The sequence below is a fragment of the Aegilops tauschii genome, chromosome 4 (assembly GCF_002575655.3).
Source record: "Aegilops tauschii subsp. strangulata cultivar AL8/78 chromosome 4, Aet v6.0, whole genome shotgun sequence".
Lineage (NCBI taxonomy): Eukaryota > Viridiplantae > Streptophyta > Magnoliopsida > Poales > Poaceae > Aegilops > Aegilops tauschii.
Window position 1 is genome coordinate 451,568,125 of NC_053038.3, and position 21,033 is coordinate 451,589,157.

At 42.8% G+C, this 21,033-nt stretch overlaps 2 protein-coding genes across 2 annotated transcripts; one reads left to right on the forward strand and one right to left on the reverse strand.

Annotated features, from left to right (window-relative positions):
- Positions 1–15,748: 15,748 nt before the first annotated feature.
- Positions 15,749–16,626, forward strand: LOC109779073 (mavicyanin). The gene has a single exon (XM_020337670.3). The coding sequence runs from the start codon at positions 15,909–15,911 to the stop codon at positions 16,437–16,439; it is 531 nt and encodes a 176-aa protein (XP_020193259.1). The 5' UTR covers positions 15,749–15,908; the 3' UTR covers positions 16,440–16,626.
- Positions 16,627–17,432: 806 nt separating this feature from the next.
- Positions 17,433–20,515, reverse strand: LOC109779085 (chloroplast protein FOR GROWTH AND FERTILITY 2). Its single transcript, XM_020337687.4, has 2 exons — positions 20,046–20,515; positions 17,433–18,387 (listed from the first exon to the last, which is right to left on the reverse strand). Exons 1-2 carry the CDS (start codon positions 20,331–20,333, stop codon positions 17,575–17,577), a joined length of 1,101 nt encoding a protein of 366 aa, XP_020193276.1. The 5' UTR covers positions 20,334–20,515; the 3' UTR covers positions 17,433–17,574.
- Positions 20,516–21,033: the final 518 nt, after the last annotated feature.

The following is a 21,033-nucleotide window of genomic DNA, read 5'->3' on the forward strand; positions in this document are numbered from 1 at the left end:
AGAGAAGAAGCCATCTAGCTACTAACTATGGACCCGAAGGTCTGAGGTAAACTACTCACACTTCATCGGAGGGGCTATGGTGATGATGTAGAAGCCCTCCGTGATGGATGCCCCCTCCGGCGGAGCTCCGGAACAGGCCCCAAGATGGGATCTCGTGGGTACAGAAGGTTGCGGCGGTGGAATTAGGTTTTTGGCTCCGTATCTGATCGTTTGGGGGTACGTAGGTATATATAGGAGGAAGGAGTATGTCGGTGGAGCAACAGGGGGCCCACGAGGGTGGAGGGCGCGCCCTGGGGGGTAGGCGCGCCCCCCTACCTCGTGGCCTCCTCCTTTGTTTCTTGACGTAGGGTCCGAGTCTCCCGGATCATATTCTTCCTAAAAATCACGTTCCCGAAGGTTTCGTTCCGTTTAGACTCCGTTTGATATTCCTTTTCTGCGAAACTCTCAAATAGGCAAAAAACAGCAATTCTGGGCTGGGCCTCCGGTTAATAGGTTAATCCCAAAAATAATATAAAAGTGAATAATAAAGCCCAATAATGTCCAAAACAGTAGATAATATAGCATGGAGCAATAAAAAAAATTATAGATACATTGGAGACGTATCAAGCATCCCCAAGCTTAATTCCTGCTCGTCCTCGAGTAGGTAAATGATAAAAACAGAATTTTTTATGTGGAGTGCTACTTGGCATAATTTCAATGTAATTCTTCTTAATTGTGGTATGAATATTCAGATCCGAAAGATTCAAGACAAAAGTTTAATATTGACATAAAAATAATAATACTTCAAGCATACTAACAAAGCAATTATGTCTTCTCAAAATAACATGGCCAAAGAAAGTTATCCCTACAAAATCATATAGTCTGGCTATGCTCTATCTTCACCACACAAAGTATTTAAATCATGCACAACCCCGATGACAAGCCAAGCAATTGTTTCATACTTTTGACATTCTCAAACTTTTTCAATCTTCACGCAATACATGAGCGTGAGCCATGGACATAGCACTATATGTGGAATAGAATGGTGGTTGTGGAGAAGACAAAAAGGGAGAAGATAGTCTCACATCAACTAGGCGTATCAACGGGCTATGGAGATGCCCATCAATAGATATCAATGTGAGTGAGTAGGGATTGCCATGCAACGGATGCACTAGAGCTATAAGCATATGAAAGCTCAACAAAAGAAACTAAGTGGGTGTGCATCCAACTCGCTTGCTCACGAAGACCTAGGGCATTTTGAGGAAGCCCATCATTGGAATATACAAGCCAAGTTCTATAATGAAAAATTCCCACTCGTATATGAAAGTGACAAAATGAGAGACTCTCTATCATGAAGATCATGGTGCTACTTTGAAGCACAAGTGTGGTAAAAGGATAGTAACATTGTCCCTTCTCTCTTTTTCTCTCATTTTTTCATTTGGGCCTTTTCTTCCTTGTTCTATGGCCTCTTTTTTTCGTCCAGAGTCTCATCCCGACTTGTGGGGGAATCATAGTCTCCATCATCCTTTTCCTCACTTGGGACAATGCTCTAAAAATGAAGATCATCACACTTTTATTTTCTTACAACTCAACAATTACAACTCGATACTTAGAACAAAATATGACTCTATATGAATGCCTCCGGCGGTGTACCGGGATATGCAATGAATCAAGAGTGACATGTATGAAAGAATTATGAACGGTGGCTTTGCCACAAATACGATGTCAACTACATGATCATGCAAATCAATATGACAATGATGGAGCGTGTCACAATAAACGAAACGGTGGTAATTGCATGGCAATATATCTCGGAATGGCTATGGAAATGCCATGATAGCTAGGTATGGTGGCTGTTTTGAGGAAGGTATATGGTGGGTGTATGATACCGGCAAAAAGTGCGCGGTATTAGAGAGGCTAGCAATGGTGGAAGGAAGAAGGGTGCGTATAATCCATGGACTCAACATTAGTCATAAAGAACTCATATACTTATTGCAAAAATCTACAAGTTATCAAAGCAAAGTATTACGCGCATGCTCCTAGGGGGATAGATTGGTAGGAAAAGACCATCGCTTGTCCTCGACCGCCACTCATAAGGAAGACAATCAATAAATAAATCATGCTCCGACTTCATCACATAACTGTTCACCATACGTGCATGCTACGGGAATCACAAACTTTAACAGAAGTATCTCTCAAATTCACAACTACTCAACTAGCATGACTCTAATATCACCATCTTTATATCTCAAAACAATTATCAAGCATCAAACTTTTCTTAGTATTCAACACACTCATAAGAATTCTTACAAATCTTGAATGCTTAGCGTATTAGGATTATTTAAGCAAATTACCATGCTATTTAAGACTCTCACAATAATCTAAGTGAAGCATGAGAGATCAATAGTTTCTATAAAACAAATCCACCACCGTGCTCTAAAAGATATAAGCGAAGTACTAGAGCAAAACTATGTAACTCAAAAGATATAAGCGAAGCACATAGAGTATTCTAACAAATTCCAAATCATGTATGGCTCTCTCAAAAGTTGTGTACAGCAAGGATGATTGTGGTAAACTAAAAATCAAAGACTCAAATCATACAAGACGTTCCAAGCAAAACACATATCATGTGGTGAATAAAAATATAGCTCCAAGTAAAGTTACCGATGGAAGTAGACGAAAGAGGGGATGCCTTCCGGGGCATCCCCAAGCTTTGGCTTTTAGGTGTCCTTAGATTATCTTGGGGGTTCCATGGTCATCCCCAAGCTTAGGCTCTTTCCACTCCTTGTTCCATAATCCATCAAATCTTTCACCCAAAACTTGAAAACTTCACAACACAAAACTCAGCAGAAAATCTCGTGAGCTCCGTTAGTGAAAGAAAACAAAAGACCACTTCAAGTTACTGTAATGAACTCATTCTTTATTTATATTGGTGTTAAACCTAATGTATTCCAACTTCTCTATGGTTTATAAACTATTTTACTAGCCATAGATTCATCAAAATAAGCAAACAACACACCGAAAAACAGAATCTGTCAAAAACAGAACAGTCTGTAGTAATCTGTAACTAACGCAAACTTCTGGAACTCCAAAAAATCATCCAAAATAGGACGATCTAGACAATTTGTTTATTGATCAGCACCAATTTGAATCACTATTTTATCACGTTCTGGTGATTTTTAACAATTGTTTTCGTGAACAGAAAGTTTCTGGAAATTTCTGCAAGATCAAATAACTATCATCCAAGAAGATCCTATAGGTTTAACTTGGCACAAACACTAATTAAAACATAAAAACACATCTAACCAGAGGCTAGATCAAAGATTTATTGAATAACAGCAAGTAAAAATATTGGGTTGTCTCCCAACAAGCGCTTTCCTTTAAAGCCTTTTAGCTAGGCATTGATAATTTTAATGATGCTCTCATAAAAGACAAGAATTGAAGCGCAAAGAGAGCATCATGAAACACGTGACAAACACATCTAAGTCTAACATACTTCCTATGCATATGCATCTTATAGAAAAACAAATTATCATAGCAAGCAAAAACTAGCATATGCAAGGAAGCGGAAAGGAACGATAGCAATCTCAACATAACGAGAGGTAATTTAGTAATATGAAAATTTCTATAACCATATTTTCCTCTCTCATAATAATTACATGTAGGATCATAAGAAAATTCAACAATATAGCTACCAAATAACATATTCTCAACACGATCCACATGCATGCGAAGTTGACACTCTTCCAAAATAGTGGGATTATCATTAACTAAAGTCATGAGCTCTCCAAACCCACTTTTATCAAAAATTTCATAAGATTGAATATTCTCCAAATATGTGGGATTTAAAGTTGACACTCTTCCAAACCCACTTTCAATATTATTGCAAACACTATTATCAATCTCATATTCATCGTGGGGCTTAAATAAATTTTCAAGATCTAAGAAGAATTTCCCCAATCCTGATCATTGCAACAAGTAGTAGACATAGCAAAACTAGCATCCCCAAGCTTAGGGTTTTGCATACTATTAGCACGATCGACATCAAGAGAATTTATAGTAAAATCATTGAAATCATGCTTTTCATCGAGGGAACTATCAAGCATGGGTGCAATAGCAACAATCTTAACATAAGGAACTATAGCAAATTTGTCTTCATAAATATTGGCATCGGCCACAAGAATAGCAAGCATCATGTTCATCAAGGGATATTTCAACCAAATCATCGGAATCATCATTATCTATAGATTCATGCATATCATTATTTTCTTCCAAAGCAACGGTCATTCTTTCAATAAATTCTTGGACATAGACATTATGAGCAAGGTTTTCATTGCAATATTTAAGTATGACGGAATTTTCAGATTTGTTGAGAGTAAAATCATACTTTTCAATCAAAGAAGCAACTTCATGAGCACCCTTAAAAACGACAAATTCTTCAATTTTTTCGATATCATAGTAGCTATAAACACCCTTTGCATAAGAAGATAAGAATTCATTATTATTGAAATCACATAGGTAGGGAAGGTGTTTTTTAGGGTTCTTAGAGCAACAAGTAAAATCACAAATTTCACAAAGATTCCAAGCATAGCATAGCAAACTATTTATACGATACCATAAGAGCTTCCCTTTTTCAGACAAACGATGACGCACAAAATGAGCATGCTCATCTAAAGATTTCCCGTCAACTAGGCTAGTTGGGGTTTCAGCACGAGCGCATAAGGATCGAAGATGATCCAAGTAGAACACTTTAAGTGGATCCATATCAATAGATTTTCAGCAAGTGAAGATGCAAGCATATAGAAGGCACATGGCAACACGAGCAAACAAAAGGACGAACGGAAAAGAGAGGGCGAATAAAATGGCAAGGGTGAAGTGGGGGAGAGGAAAACGAGAGGCAAATGGAAAATAATGTAATGCGGGAGATAAGGGATTGTGATGGGTACTTGGTATGTTGACATTTGCGTAGACCTCCCCGGCAACGGCGCCAGAAATCCTTCTTGCTACCTCTTGAGCACTGCGTTGGTTTTCCCTTGAAGAGGAAAGGGTGATGCAGCAAACTAGCGGAAGTATTTCCCTCAGTTTTTGAGAACCAAGGTATCAATCCAGTAGGAGGCTACGCGTGAGTCCCTCGTACCTACACAAAACAAATAAATCCTCGCAACCAACGCGATAAGGGGTTGTCAATCCCTACACGGTCACTTACGAGAGTGAGATCTGATAGATATGATAGGATAATATTTTTGGTATTTTTGTGATAAAGATGCAAAGTAAAATAAAAGCAAAGTAAAAGGCAAAGGAAATAACTAAGTGTTGGAAGATTAATATGATGAAGATAGACCCGGGGGCCATAGGTTTCACTAGTGGCTTCTCTCGAGAGCATAAGTATTTTACGGTGGGTGAACGAATTACTGTTGAGCAATTGACAGAATTGAGCATAGTTATGAGAATATCTAGGTATGATCATATATATAGGCATCACGTCCGAGACAAGTAGACCGACTCCTGCCTGCATCTACTACTATTACTCCACTCATCGACCGCTATCCAGCATGCATCTAGAGTATTAAGTTCATAAAAACAGAGTACGCCTTAAGCAAGATGACATGATGTAGAGGGATAAATTCATGCAATATGATAAAAAAAACCCCATCTTGTTATCCTCGATGGCAACAATACAATATGTGCCTTGCTGCCCCTACTATCACTGGGAAAGGACACCGCAAGATTGAACCCAAAGCTAAGCACTTCTCCCATTGCAAGAAAGATCAATCTAGTAGGCCAAACCAAACTGATAATTCAAAGAGACTTGCAAAGATAACCAATCATACATAAAAGAATTCAGAGAAGATTCAAATATTGTTCATAGATAATCTTGATCATAAACCCACAATTCATCGGTCTCAACAAACACACCGCAAAAAGAAGATTACATCGAATAGATCTCCACGAGAGAGGGGGAGAACATTGTATTGAGATCCAAAAAGAGAGAAGAAGCCATCTAGCTACTAACTATGGACCCGAAGGTCTGAGGTAAACTACTCACACTTCATCGGAGGGGCTATGGTGATGATGTAGAAGCCCTCCGTGATGGATGCCCCCTCCGGCGGAGCTCCGGAACAGGCCCCAAGATGGGATCTCGTGGGTACAGAAGGTTGCGGCGGTGGAATTAGGTTTCTGGCTCCGTATCTGATCGTTTGGGGGTACGTAGGTATATATAGGAGGAAGGAGTACGTCGGTGGAGCAACAGGGGGCCCACGAGGGTGGACGGCGCGCCCTGGGGGGTAGGCGCGCCCCCCTACCTCGTGGCCTCCTCCTTTGTTTCTTGACGTAGGGTCCAAGTCTCCCGGATCATATTCTTCCTAAAAATCACGTCCCGAAGATTTCATTCCGTTTGGACTCCGTTTGATATTCCTTTTCTGCGAAACTCTGAAATAGGCAAAAACAGGAATTCTGGGCTGGGCCTCCGGTTAATAGGTTAGTCCCAAAAATAATATAAAAGTGAATAATAAAGCCCAATAATGTCCAAAACAGTAGATAATATAGCATGGAGCAAGCAAAAATTATAGATACGTTGGAGACGTATCATTGCTCCTGCAGCGGGTCTTGCACCTAGCGGTGCTTCCAAGACGTAATTCTTCTGTGCAGCAATGAGGATAATCCTCAAGTTACGGACCCAGTCCATGTAGTTGCTACCATCATCTTTCAACTTAGCTTTCTCTAGGAACACTTTAAAATTCAAGGGAACGGTAGCACGGGCCATTGATCTATAACAACATAGACATGCAAAAACTATCAGGTACTAAGTTCCTGATAAATTAAAGTTCAATTAATCATATTACTTAAGAACTCCCACTTAGATAGACATCCCTCTAGTCATCTAAATGATCACGTGATCCATATCAACTAAACCATGTCCGATAATCACGTGAGATGGAGTAGTTTTCAATGGTGAACATCACTATGTTGATCATATCTACTATATGATTCATGTTCGACCTTTCGGTCTCAGTGTTCCGAGGCCATATCTGCATATGCTAGGCTCGTCAAGTTTAACCCGAGTATTATGCACGTGCAAAACTGGCTTGCACCCGTTGTATGTGAACATAGAGCTTATCACACCCGATCATCACGTGGTGTCTCGGCACGACGAACTGTAGCAACGGTGCATACTTAGGGAGAACAATTATACCTTGAAATTTAGTGAGGGATCATCTTATAATGCTACCGCCGTACTAAGCAAAATAAGATGCATAAAGGATAAACATCACATGCAATCAAAATATGTGACATGATATGGCCATCATCATCTTGTGCCTTTGATCTCTATCTCCAAAGCACCGTCATGATCTCCATCGTCACCAGCTTGACACCTTGATCTCCATCGTAGCATCGTTGTCATCTCGCCAACTATTGCTTCTATGACTATCACTACCGCTTAGTGATAAAGTAAAGCAATTACATGGCGGATTGCATTTCATATAATAAAGCAACAACCATAAGGCTCCTGCCAGTTGCCGATAACTTTTACAAAACATGATCATCTCATACAACAATTTATACCTCATCACGTCTTGACCATATCACATCACAACATGCCCTGCAAAAACAAGTTAGACGTCCTCTACTTTGTTGTTGCAAGTTTTACGTGGCTGCTACGGGCTTCTAGCAAGAACCGTTCTTACCTACTTATCAAAACCACAACGATTTATCGTCAAGTGTGATGTTTTAACCTTCAACAAGGACCGGCCATAGTCAAACTCGATTCAACTAAACTTGGAGAAATAGACACCCGCTAGCCACCTGTGTGCGAAGCACGTCGGTAGAACCAGTCTCATGAACGCGGTCATGTAATGTCGGTCCAGGCTGCTTAATCCAATAATACAGCTGAATGAAAGTAAGACGTTGGTGGTAAGCAGTATGACTATTATCGCCCACAACTCTTTGTGTTCTACTCGTGCATATAACATCTACGCATAGACCTAGATCATCGGCCACTGTTGGGGAACGCAATATTTCAAAAAAAAATCCTACGATCACGCAAGATCTATCTAGGAGATGCATAGCAATGGGACGGGAGAGTGTGTCCACGTACCCTCATAGACCGAAAGCGGAAGCGTTTAGTAACGCGGTTGATGTAGTCGAACGTCTTCACAATCCAACCGATCCAAGTACCGAACCTACGGCACCTCCGTGTTCAGCACACGTTCAACACGATGATGTCCCTTCAGCTCTTAGTCCAGTTGAGGTCGAGGGAGAGTTCCGTCAGCACGACGGCGTGGCGACAGTGATGATGAAGTTACCGGCGCAGGGCTTCGCCTAAGCACTACGACGATATGACCGAGGTGTTAAACTATGGAGGGGGGCACCGCACAGCTAAGAGAAGACTTGTTGTGCCTTTGGGGTGCCCCCTCCCCCGTATATAAAGGAGGAGGGGAGGAGGCGGCCGTCCTAGGGGGCGTGCCAAAGAGGGGAGTCCAACTAGGACTCCCAATCCTAGTTTGACTCCCTTTCCTTTTTCGGAGAGGGGGAAAGAGGGAAGGGAGAGGAAGAGGAGATGGTAAGGGAGGCGCGCCCCCTCCCAAGTCCAATTCGGACTCCCTATAGGGAGGGGGCGCGGCCAACCCTTGTGGGCTGCCTCCCATCTCCCCTATGGCCCATGTACGTCCAATATTCCCTCGGGGGGTTCCGGTAACCCCTCTGTACTCTGAAAAATGCCCGAATCACTTAGAACCATTCCGATGTCCGATGCAACCTTCCAATATATGAATCTTTACCTCTCGACCATTTCGAGACTCCTCGTCATGTCCGTGATCTCATTCGGGACTCGAACAGACTTCGGTCATCAAATCACATAACTCATAATACAAATCGTTATCGAACGTTAAGCGTGCGGATCCTACGGGTTCGAGAACTATGTATACATGACCGAGACACATCTTCGATCAATAACCAATAGCGGAACCTGGATGCTCACATTGGCTCCTACATATTCTACGAAGATCTTTATCGGTCAAACCGCATAACAACAACTCATTAGTCACATTGCTTGCAAGGCTTATAGTGATGTGCATTACCGAGAGGGCCAAGAGATACCTCTGCGATACACGGAGTGACAAATCCTAATCTCGATCTATGCCAACTCAACAAACACCATCGGAGACACCTGTAGAGCATCTTTATAATCACCCAGTTACGTTGTGACGTTTGATAGCACACAAAGTGTTCCTCCGGCATTCGGGAGTTACATAATCTCATAGTCAGAGGAATATGTATAAGTCATGAAGAAAGCAATAGCATTAAAACTAAACGATCATTATGCTAAGCTAACGGATGGTCTTGTCCATCACATCATTATCTAATGATGTGATCCCGTTCATCAAATGACAACACATGTCTATGGTCAGGAAACTTAACCATCTTTGAATAACGAGCTAGTCAAGTAGAGGCATACTAGGGACACTCTGTTCGTCTATGTATTCACACATGTACTAAGTTTCCGGTTAATAAAATTCTAGCATGAATAATAAACATTTATCATGATATAAGGAAATATAAATAACAACTTTTTATTGCCTCTAGGGCATATTTCCTTCAGGGTTCTCGCGACCATGGCTACAACGGCATCCTCATTCACCTGCATGCTAGTGATCTGTCCCTCTGCATGTCGGTGCTGCACGAGGAGCTATATGTTGTACCGCTGCTCCTCTTGAGGCGCAAACAGCTGTGGTTGTTCCTCCTCTGCATTGAGTGATGGAGTCAAATCCAACAGATCTCGCGTAGAGGGTCGAGCCGGTAGCCTTGACATGATGGTAACTGGGGACACAAGATTTACCCAGGTTTGGGCTCTCCTGAAAAGATAATACCCTACGTCCTACTTTGATTGTATTGATTTGAAGGGAGTACAGAGTACATGTTGATCTACCACAAGATCATGTGTGTATGATAGTTATGAATATCTAGAATATGATCTATCGACTAGCCTGGCCTCGATTTATATAATATACTAGAGGCCTAGGATAACAGGAGTTCTACTGGGCTATGTCGTTGGAGAGGAGTCCTCCATGGATTAGGCGTCCTTGTCTTGAACAACAACACTTTTGAAATATTCCTCCTATGCATCATGGGACTTCTTGACGTGGCCCCTTGATGAACTTCCATGGAGGGTCCTTGGCCCAGCCCACCTGGCTAGGAGATGCTCCTCGACTCTTCAGAACAACTCCTTGTCCTCAGTCATCGGTCTTGAAAGCTGATTCAACAAGTATTCCCACTTCTGATCTTGAGGATAGCCGAAGCACATCTGAGTATACATGCTGGGCATCTAAGGAGCCCCTTTAGGTTCTCGGTCTTTATCAAATGCCTTAATTTTTTCATGCCACGCCATGGGTTTGAAGTTTTTTTCATGTATAGCGATGCCTCTTGCAGCTGGTCTCTATGCTAGACTGCTTCCGAAGTGGTGCACCACCTTGGTTTTGAGTTGTCGATGTAGCTGGCTGGCCTCTATGGAAAAAAGTTAACCTGCAAAGCCAGTTTCCGTGAGCGAATTTTTTGTGGAATAATTTCGATTGATGCAATTTATTCTCTGTCAAGATGCATAGCCAGTAGCCCTCAAGGCGTGTGTCGGCCTAAAGTCCGGTATGCACATGAAGGAAAGAATAAAACCAATGGTCCCAGTAGCCCCTGAGATTTAGGTCGATTCATGAAATGCCCTAAGGATCAAATCCTTGCTCGGCAGCATACTTTAGAAATAGAAATGCAGTGCAACGGCCCCCGAGACTCAGGTCGGTTGTGGCCGGCCGACCTGAGGAAAGAATAAAAGGTTAACCTGCCAAGCCACAGGTTTGAAGTTTTTTTTCATGTATAGCGATGCCTCTTGCAGCTGGTCTCTATGCTAGACTGCTTTTGAAGTGGTGCACCACCTTGGTTTTGAGTTGTCGATGTAGCTGGCTGGCCTCTGTGGAAAAAAAGTTAACCTTCCAAGCCAGTTTCCGTAAGCGAATTTTTCGTGGAATTTTTTTGGCACTCGTCTTAGGGTTTGGTCTCAGTTTGGCAACTACAGTCGGGTGTAATCTCATAGAAGTGAACTCCGACAACATCGAGGTGATAGAGACGATAAAGAATGGAGGTCATTCTTTCGGTCTATCAGCGACAGTTTTTGATTATATATATCACCTTGCGTGTGATTTCCCGCATATTATTTTTTGAGCATGCTCATAGTGAGACTAATTGTGCTTCCCATGATTTAGCCAAACTAACTAGAAGTAAGGTGTGTGCGGGGCGGATTGATGATCCACCCGTAAAGATTGTTAATCCTCTTGTAAAAGATAATATGGTAATCACCTTGCAATAAAAAGTACTTAGATGTCTAAAAATCCCATGAGTCAAGACTCTGATTGGTCCACGTCCTTTCTTTCCACGCATGGCATCCCATCTGTGTTGTCACGTATCCCCCTTCCCACCCGCGCCGACGGTGGCCTAAGTGCTCACACAATCACAATGCATTTGAATGTTGTCAATCCTAAGGCATCTCTCTCGTGACATAAGATGAGAAATCTACTTTTTTCTGTGAGGTTTTGGCGAGGCGTGCATGCATAGTTATAGATGGTGTTTTCGTCTCCAATCCTGATTTTGCTAAGGTGTTCATTTCCAATATGGATCCGTACTAGTATGACAGAAAAACGGATAATGCGCTATTGATTAAGGTTGCAGCCGAAAAAGAATTTTTAACAGGTAAAATAACATCGTATTAAAATTATACACATTTTCTAATGAAATTCCATATATGACAAGTTAAATTTGGAATTAGAGTTTAAAAGACATAGATATTTTAAAAAGCATTTAATATGTATTGCAGGTTGATTAACCTAATTATCATAGGGTTTCTAGCAAAAACAAGAATCTGACTTAAAACTAACCTGCAGGTTTATTACCAGAAACATCTGGTGGTTTCCTGTAAATGCAAAAATTAAAATTAAAACTGGACCACGGGTTGATTATCAGAAGAATCAGGAGGTTTAGTGCAAAATAGCATGACGAACCCAGATCAATTTACTGAAGGAAATATGCCCTAGAGGCAATAAGAAAGTTGTTATTTTATATTTCCTTATATCATGATAAATGTTTATCATTCATGCTAGAATTGTATTAACCGGAAACTTGATACATGTGTGGATACATAGACAAAACACTGTGTCTCTAGTAAGCCTCTACTAGACTAGCTCGTTAATCAAAGATGGTTAAGTTTCCTAACCATAGACATGTGTTGTCATTTGATGAACGAGATCACATTATTAGGAGAATGATGTGATGGAAAAGACCCATCCGTTAGCTTAACATATTGATCGTTCAGTTTTATTGCTATTGCTTTCTTCATGACTTATACATATTCCTTTGACTATGAGATTATGCAACTCCTGAATACCGGAGTAATACCTTGTGTGCTATCAAACGTCACAACGTAATTGGGTGATTATAAAGATGCTCTACAGGTGTCTCCGATTGTGTTTGTTGTGTTGGCATAGATCGAGATTAGGATTTGTCACTCCAAGTATCGGAGAGGTATCTCTGGGCCCTCTCGGTAATGCAGATCATGAAGCAATGTGACTAATGAGTTAGTTGCGGGATGATGCATTACGGAACGAGTAAAGAGACTTGCCGGTAACGAGATTGAACTAGATATGAAGATACCGACGATCGAATCTCGGGCAAGTAACATACAGATGACAAAGGGAATGACGTATGTTGTCATTGCGGTTAGACCGATAAAGATCTTCGAAGAATATGTAGGAACCAAGGTTCCCCTGTTGGTTATTGATCGGAGATGTGTCTCGATCATGTCTACATAGTTCTCGAACCCGTAGTCCGCACGCTTAACGTTCGATCACGATTTGTATTATGAGTTGTGTGTTTTGGTGACCGAAGATTGTTCGGAGTCCCGAATGAGATCACGGACATGACGAGGAGTCTCAAAATGGTCGAGAGGTAAAGATTGATATATTGTACGATAGTATTCGGACACCGAAATGGTTTCGAAGTGTTTCGGATATTTATCGGAGTACCGAGGGGTTACCGGAACCCCCCGGGGAAAGTAATGGGCCACAATGGGCCATATGGGAGAGAGAGGGCAGCCCACAAGGGGTGGCGCCCCCCATGGGGAGTCCGAATTGGACAAGGGAAGGGGGCGCGGCCCCCCTTTCCTTCTCCCTCTCCCTCTCCTTCCCCCTTTCCCCCTCCGAAGAAAGGAAGGGGGGCGAATTGGACTAGGAGTCCAAGTGGGACTCCTCCCACTTGGAGCGCCCCCTAGGCCGGCCCCCTCCCCTCCCCTTCCTTTATATACAGGGGCATGGGGGCACCCCAAAGCACATCAATTGTTTCTTAGCCGTGTGCAGTGCCCCTCCCCCCCCCCCCCCTCCACCATTTACTCCTCCAGTCATATTGTCGTAGTGCTTAGGCGAAGCCCTGCGCGGATCACATCACCATCACCGTCGCCATGCCGTCGTGCTGACGAAACTCTCCCTCGACACTTTGCTGGATGAAGAGTTTGAGGGACGTCATCGAGCTGAACGTGTGCAGAATTCGGGGGTGTCGTACATTCAGTGCTTTATCGGTTGGATCGCGAAGACGTTTGACTACATCAACCGCGTTAAGCTAACGCTTCCTCTTTCGGTGTACGAGGGTACGTGGACACACTCTCCCCCTCTTATTGCTATGCATCTCCTAGATAGATCTTGCGTGATCGTAGGAAATTTTTTAAATTTGCATGCTACGTTTCCTAACATTTATTTAGCATGGTGTAGTAGATAAAAATAGATTCTAGATAAATACTCCTATCTGCAAAACTCAAGCTAAAATTCCTACGCAGGAGATAATACCTTTGTCTTCCATGCACGAAACCCTCGCCTAGATCTAGAAGGAGACCGACACATGCTATCTGGAAGGAAGACCGAGATCGAAAAAGTATTTTTACCGGTGGCGGGAGGCACCGGCGCACCATCCGCCGTCCATCCTGTTTCATCAAGATTCGTGCTGTCAGACTCTGTATAAGTTGTAAATTGATTCCCACTGCTATACCCGGTCAATACAACTGCACACTTGAGACAAAACAGTGTCTGACAGCTTTTTGCAGGAGAGAGAGAGAGAGTTAGAACCGAGAGATGTGCTCTGCATGCATTCCCTGTCTCTCCATACAAATGATTTGTATTTAATTTCATCCTTATATTTTGCATGATTGATATCTGTTAAATGAAATATCCATTTTTGAAACTTTATATATATTTTGAATCGTGATGACAAGATCTTCAGAACAAGATCAATCTTGGATATATTTAAACTTCTTTTTATTTTATATATTTCAGTTATCTTTGAATTGACTTTCATAAAACACAAAATTGTTTCGCTGTGAAATGATATTTATTTCACACATTTTAAAAGATGGATTTAGGCTCATTCAAAAATTATTTCACTCATTATCAAAAGATGGATTTAGGCTCATTCAAAACACTGGATTCATTGAATTAAAATACGTATTTCACTTATTTCAGAAAGTTGATTTCAATCATTAGAAAAACTCATTTGTTTATGTTCAAAAAACCAATTTCACTCATCTGAAGAAACATATTTCACTCATCTGAAGAAAATAATTTTTACTCACTTGTGAAAATATATTTCACTTAGTTGAGAAAACATATTTCAAAATTGATTTCACTCGATGCAAAGAACTGATTTCAATTATTTCAAAAAACCTATTTCACACAATTCAAAAAGTTATCAAATGGAAAAACAATTTCACTCACTTCATAAAACAGATTTCGCTCATTTATAAAAAAAACAATTTCACTTATTTTAGTTGTTTCAAAAAAGTGATTTCACTCATTACAATATCTTTTGTAATGAGTGAAATCACTTTTTTGAAACTAATTTCAGTTGTTTCAAAAAAGTGATTTCACTCGTTACAAAAGATAGATTTCACTCATTTCACTAGTTTCAGAAAAAAAATTACACCCACAATATACACACTGAAATATATGTTTCAATTATTTGAAATAATTTATATCTATGAACTTAGTGAAATTTATTTTTTGGACAAAGTGAAATGTGAAACTCGTTATTTCTAAATCTAGTTGAAAAATATTCAAGTTTGAACTTGTTCTGAAGATCATGTTGCAAGGAATTTCAATATATAAAAAAATTCAATAACGTATTTTTAATGTGAAAGATAGTGACAATCTAAAATTGTAAGCAAAAATAAAAAGATGCATTTGTTTGGAAGGGCAGAGAAAGGAAAGAAGTTGCATGCATGCGTACATTGCACTGGCAAAAGTAGTACCTATAGCTGACATACTAGTGCAAAGTGGTGAAAAGAGATGGACCAGCCATCTGACATCCAAAAGTGCTATACGAGAGATGGGTTATGAGAATACTAGTGCTATACAAGAGGTGGGCCACGTGAACGTACGAATCGGAAACCAGACGAACGGTGGATGGCTTGCCGGTACCTCCAGGATCCGGTAAAGAGACTTTGCGAGACCGAGATCCTGGTTGTGGACGAAGGTACGAGCGGCATTCCTTTGCGCGGCTACACGAGCCAGAAAGTCAAGGTTGCTCCAGCATGAGCCACAACCAACTGTGAAGAGGTCAGCATTCAGCAGGCCACCAACCCAAGCCCGGCCGCGTATGACCAGGTACCTACTAGTAGTGCAGTAGTATAATACTAGTGGTGGCTTTTGTTCAAACGCACATGACTACTTAACCCCAAAATCCAATATCCAAATGTCATTCCACCAACCCATCTCGCTAGGCGCTTGGTTGTATATAAAGCGCACGGCAGCATAAAAAATATAACAGCAACCCAACCCCCGCTAAGCATCAGCAGAGTCTTGCCTTCTACCTCCTCTGCTCTGCATTCCTCCTTCCAGTTCCAACCGCAATCAATGGCCGCCATGAAGATCACCCTCCTTGCCGTGGCCGCAATCTCGGCAGTCTTACTAGGCACCGCGTCGGCGGCGACCTACGGTGTCGGCGAGCCGGGCGGTTCGTGGACCCTCAACACCGACTACAGTAACTGGGTGTCCAACAAGAAGTTCCACCCGGGTGACGAGATCGTCTTCAAGTACTCAACCCCGGCGCACAACGTGGTCGAGGTGAGCAAGGCCGGCTACGACTCCTGCAGCACCGACAGCGCCATCAACACCTTAACCTCCGGCAACGACGTCGTCGCCATCAACGCCACCGGCACCCGATACTTCATCTGCGGCATCCCTGGCCACTGCAGCCCCACTGCCGCAGCCAGCATGAAGGTCGTGATCGACGTCGTCCCGAGTTCCTCCTCACCGTCGTCACCCATGCCGGCTGCCGGTCCCGGCGCGAGCAACCCGCCGCCACCCTCCTCTACCGCAACCTCTGCCGGGGCCACAGCAGGATTTGGCCTTGTCGTCCTACTGGCCGCCAGCCTCATGGCTTAGAACGCATATTTCAGCCAGCTGCATCCGGCACGCACATATGAGCTTACATATTGTTTGATTGGTTATTATGGGGAATATATACATGTATTATTGCTTAGAGCGAGGATGTGAGAACTACTTTGTATCTCTCACGTTTGTATGTAATCTACTGGCCTTTAGGCATTTCATATTGATTTTTGAGGTAAAATTAGTAAATGTGCGTCAGTAGATTACATACAAACGTGAGAGATACAAAGTAGTTCTCACATCTTCGCTCTAAGCAATAATACATGTATATATTCCCCAGTAATAACCAACCAATCAATATGTAAGCTCATATGTGCCTAGCCAGAGCAAAGTTAGCAACGTCGAAAGAAATTTAATAATATCGATTTGTCATGATTTTTTTTAACCATCCCATATTATGTTAGTACCTCCGTCCGGAATAAACTATCGCTGAAATGAGTGTTGAACTGTAGTTGAAATGAGTGTATCGTACACTCATTTCAGCGACAGTTAACTCCTCGGAACGGTCGCCCTTTCCCACATGGTGGCTGTCCATCAGTTACGCACGCATCCCACATGGCGGCTGCCCTACAGAAACGTGCGCCTCCACCTCCGGCGTGTCGTCTGCGATGCTCTACGTTATCAGCTCTATCTTCGACGCACATCACAACGCCGCCGCAACCAGGGTAGGCAACGTCCCCGAACGGCCATATGGGCAGCTCATCTCGTAGCCCATCCCGTGTTTCTTGAACATGTGTTTTCACATCCAGAGGACTCGGGACGAAACCATTCGAGTTGGATCCAGATCAAATTCTACGGTACTCAATTTGATAAACAAAACATGTGTCATATACTCCCTCCGTCCGGAATTATTTGCCATATACATCCATTCGAGCGACAAGTAATTTCAGAAGGAGGTAGTTATGACCTAACACATGTTTTGTTAGTCAAACAAATCGATACCATCTCAAAACTTCCAAAAAAAATTAGAGAAGCAGGAGTCACATGTACAGTAAAAGTTTTGCAGTCTAAAAATATCAACCGTGTAGTAATCAATTACTGATCTGAGCTCAACTGCTGATAAGGATAACAAATCACAATCAAAACAATGTTGACAAGTAGTAACAAGAACGTAGAACTAGGACATGAATCAATATAGGGTGAACCCAAAGAACTGCCCAACTAGAAGAGCTAACCCCATGCATACAGCTACAAGGGAAGCAGCCCAGGTCAGCTTCTCCGTTATCTTAGGTATCCTATCCTTTAGAGCCTCACTACAAGAACCTACAAAAGCAGTGTAGCTACCCATCGAAAATACAGTCCCGACCAAGAACATACCGAGGTAGGCCGCGCCTGCAAAGCGTGATGGCAGAGCAAGAGCAGGCAAGACCATCAGCAGCGCATCTGGCTGGAGGCCATGGACGACTCCGGTGGCAAATGTTGTGAAGCCAACTTTCTTCTTCCTGGGAGCAACAGCAGGGGCCTGTTGCAAGGGCTCACTGCCACTCATGTCTACACCCTCCAGAATTAGCCCTGACTCTTGGACCTCCGAAGCTTCCCGGATGCCAGTCGCGCCAATCAAAAGAAGGGTCAGACCTACAACTCTTGTTCCCCATATACGGAGAACCTCAATGTGCAAACGATCCTTGAGTAACAAGAAGAGCAGGCCAAAAATTATTTGTCCAGCATCATGGCCACAGCCCCAAAGGGCACCAACTAGTCCACTCTCCAGTCTTGATCTCCCAATTGATAGTGGTGCCAATGCAACAAGATGGTCAGGCCCAGATAAGGTATGTAAGCAGCCCGCGAAGAAACCAGCCCAGCCACTGCTCAATAACTCTGTTGAGAGGAGTCCACCAGATTTGATTACTGGTTGCACCGATGCATAGGCAGGATGGGGAATGCTAGAGTGCAAGGCACTTGCAGTAAGTGTCATAAGCAGGACAAGGGCAGCAGTAGAAGCCTGTGGAACAGAAAATAACTGTTAAATCTGAAAATAGGTGCCAAAGAATCACCAAGAAAATTAATAAGAATGGCATAAGCTGTTATGGAATAGATGTCACAGTTTCGTGCATAAACACAACAAAATAGAGCAGAAAGCAAGAAGATCCTAATGGTTAATTAATTTCAGATGATGAAGCGTGCATTCAGATTTAGGGCCAGAACATCATACAGTACGACAAAATACTATACCATAACTTATATAGAATCTCAAATCTGCACATAAGCCCTGGCCCACTTCATAAATGAATGCTTCATACTTCCATTCTAAAATTACTATTTGTTTCATCTAGCAATATTCAAGACCATGTGCGATTCTGTACCTTAATGTCTTAAGGTAAAATATTACTGTTCTTTTTGCATGGGCATAAAAAGGAGATTCTGAGTACCAAAGCGCATGCTAGTGCCAAGAAACAGGTGCAAGAAACAGTTATTAGTTGACTATAAATGGTTGAAGGCCATAGTTGCCCAAAGGTCGCCTGAAGTGGATGAGATAATGATATGCCATAATGTACTCATTATTTACATGTTTATCCATCGTTGTTGTGGTAACAGGCCTGATCTCTAATAAGAAACACTTTGTTTTAGATGGCTATATCTTACTTTTTCAGTTGTCCTAGGGTGAGCAGGCTTTTTGGGTGAGTATGGTACCTGTGGAAACTACTCCTAAAAACTACCTTGATTTTATTAATATATTTCAGAAAAACTCGCAACTATCATCCTAAAAACTTGCAAAATAACTAGTTCACATGATTAAGGGTTTAATGTCTTTGGAAAATAAATTGCCGAGTGAATGTTCGCAGTGAATTTTGAATATAATAACTAAAGCTCACATCGGTTAACAACTATCAAAGATATTCAGTGCGATTAATCATTCTAAGCAGATGCGCCGTTTTAGAAGCTTAGTATTTGCAACATCATGGTTCACAGGTTCAGTGAAGTGCTGCAACCCTGTCCTTGTAATAATAAGCTGCAGTTCAAATGATTCTAGAAGAAGATTCTTGTTGTATCGTGCCATATACATGTTTCACAGATATGATTTTAGTTACTGTTTCATTTCTTTCAGATACATCGCCTTTAACACAATTCACATTAAAATCCACAAGACATTTCCTCCGGTTTAACACAAGTAAGATTGTTTCCTGTGCATTGCCTCTGTCTACCTAGGTGTAAACTGCAAATTAAAGCACAGCTGACACATCCTCTTTTCAACTAAAGAGGCCAAGCGACAACACGAAGAGAATTTCAACTTGTCACCAAGCACACAGTTTCGATTCCTCCTCCATCTATAGGATCAAAATATATAATATTTTCGAACCTATTATACGGAAATAAAGCCTGTTTGGAAGAAGCCAGTCCAATACCGCAAGCTATTCCATGGAAAAGGGGAGATTGCCATCTCCTCCACATGCGCATTAAATACTCCAAGCTGTCAGGATCTGAGGAGTAGAATTCCGGCAATTTCGTGGCTATTTCTTGTAGAATTTTCGTGTATAGGCCACTAGTTAGGACTAAATTCCGCTACAGCGGAGCTGGGGAACCATCTCAGCAATCCTACAACCCTGAGAACCGAATATCTCTGTCTGGATAAGAGAACAGAAATTTGAAATTTCTTCTCACCTTGGGGAGCAGGCTCCCGAGCAGCTTCAACGGAGGCCCAGCCGCCGCCGCCGCCGCCGCCACCTCCTCGACGGGTGCCGGGGCAGAAGCACCGTCATGCCGCACCGCGGCGCAGACCGCGGCACCGAGACGCGGCGGCTGCGCGCACAGCCGGGTCCATGGCGCGGCGCTCCCAGCACCCGCGGAGGCGGGGGCGGCGCGGCGGGTGGGGAGGAAGGGGGATCTGCCGGGTAGGTGGATCCGGGGCTGGGCCGGGGAGACCGCCGTCCTGGAGATGAGCCGCTCCATGGCGCCGTGGGGAGGGGGAGGAGGAGGAGCAGGAGAGGAGAGTCCAAGGGGGTGGAGAGAGAGATCGTGCCTGCCAACTTTCGGGACGGGGAGGTTGGGGCCTGCGTGCGGAAGTACGGGCTGGTTGGTTGGTTGCTCGCAGCGCAGCACGGCACGGCAAGGCGGCTGCGTTGCCTTGAGTGTGCACGGGGTGGTTGGGGGCGGGCTGGGGGTGGTGGTGGTGCGACGCGCACGTTCCCTGATTGTTAGTCGCCCGTGACAAGCTTGCCACGATATGCTGTAGTGCTATGGTTTTTCATGGGGGAAATGTCAAACATACTGGTCAGGATTTCCAGCCGGCTATTAGAAAAAGTTCAAAACGAACATTGAACTCGTAGACGAAAACTAAGTTTGAACCTTGAATTATCTTGGAAATCAGCACAACCTACTACTCGATCCGATCTATTTTGAATCTTGAGAGCGTTCTCAAACAGGGATTGTCGACGTGGCAGGTTTAGGGTTGAATCCCAGGTTCGTTGCCTGCAGTTGCGACTGGGCCAGCCCAACCGACGCAAAACGGGTTTTTTTTCCTTTCCATAAAACGCAAGGCAAAAATACCAACGCAAACAGACGCAAAGTGATATTTTATTTTTCGTAAAACACGCAAAGTAAAAAAAGAGAAAAAAAATACAAGGATTCGAGCTTAAACCTGCAGTTGCCG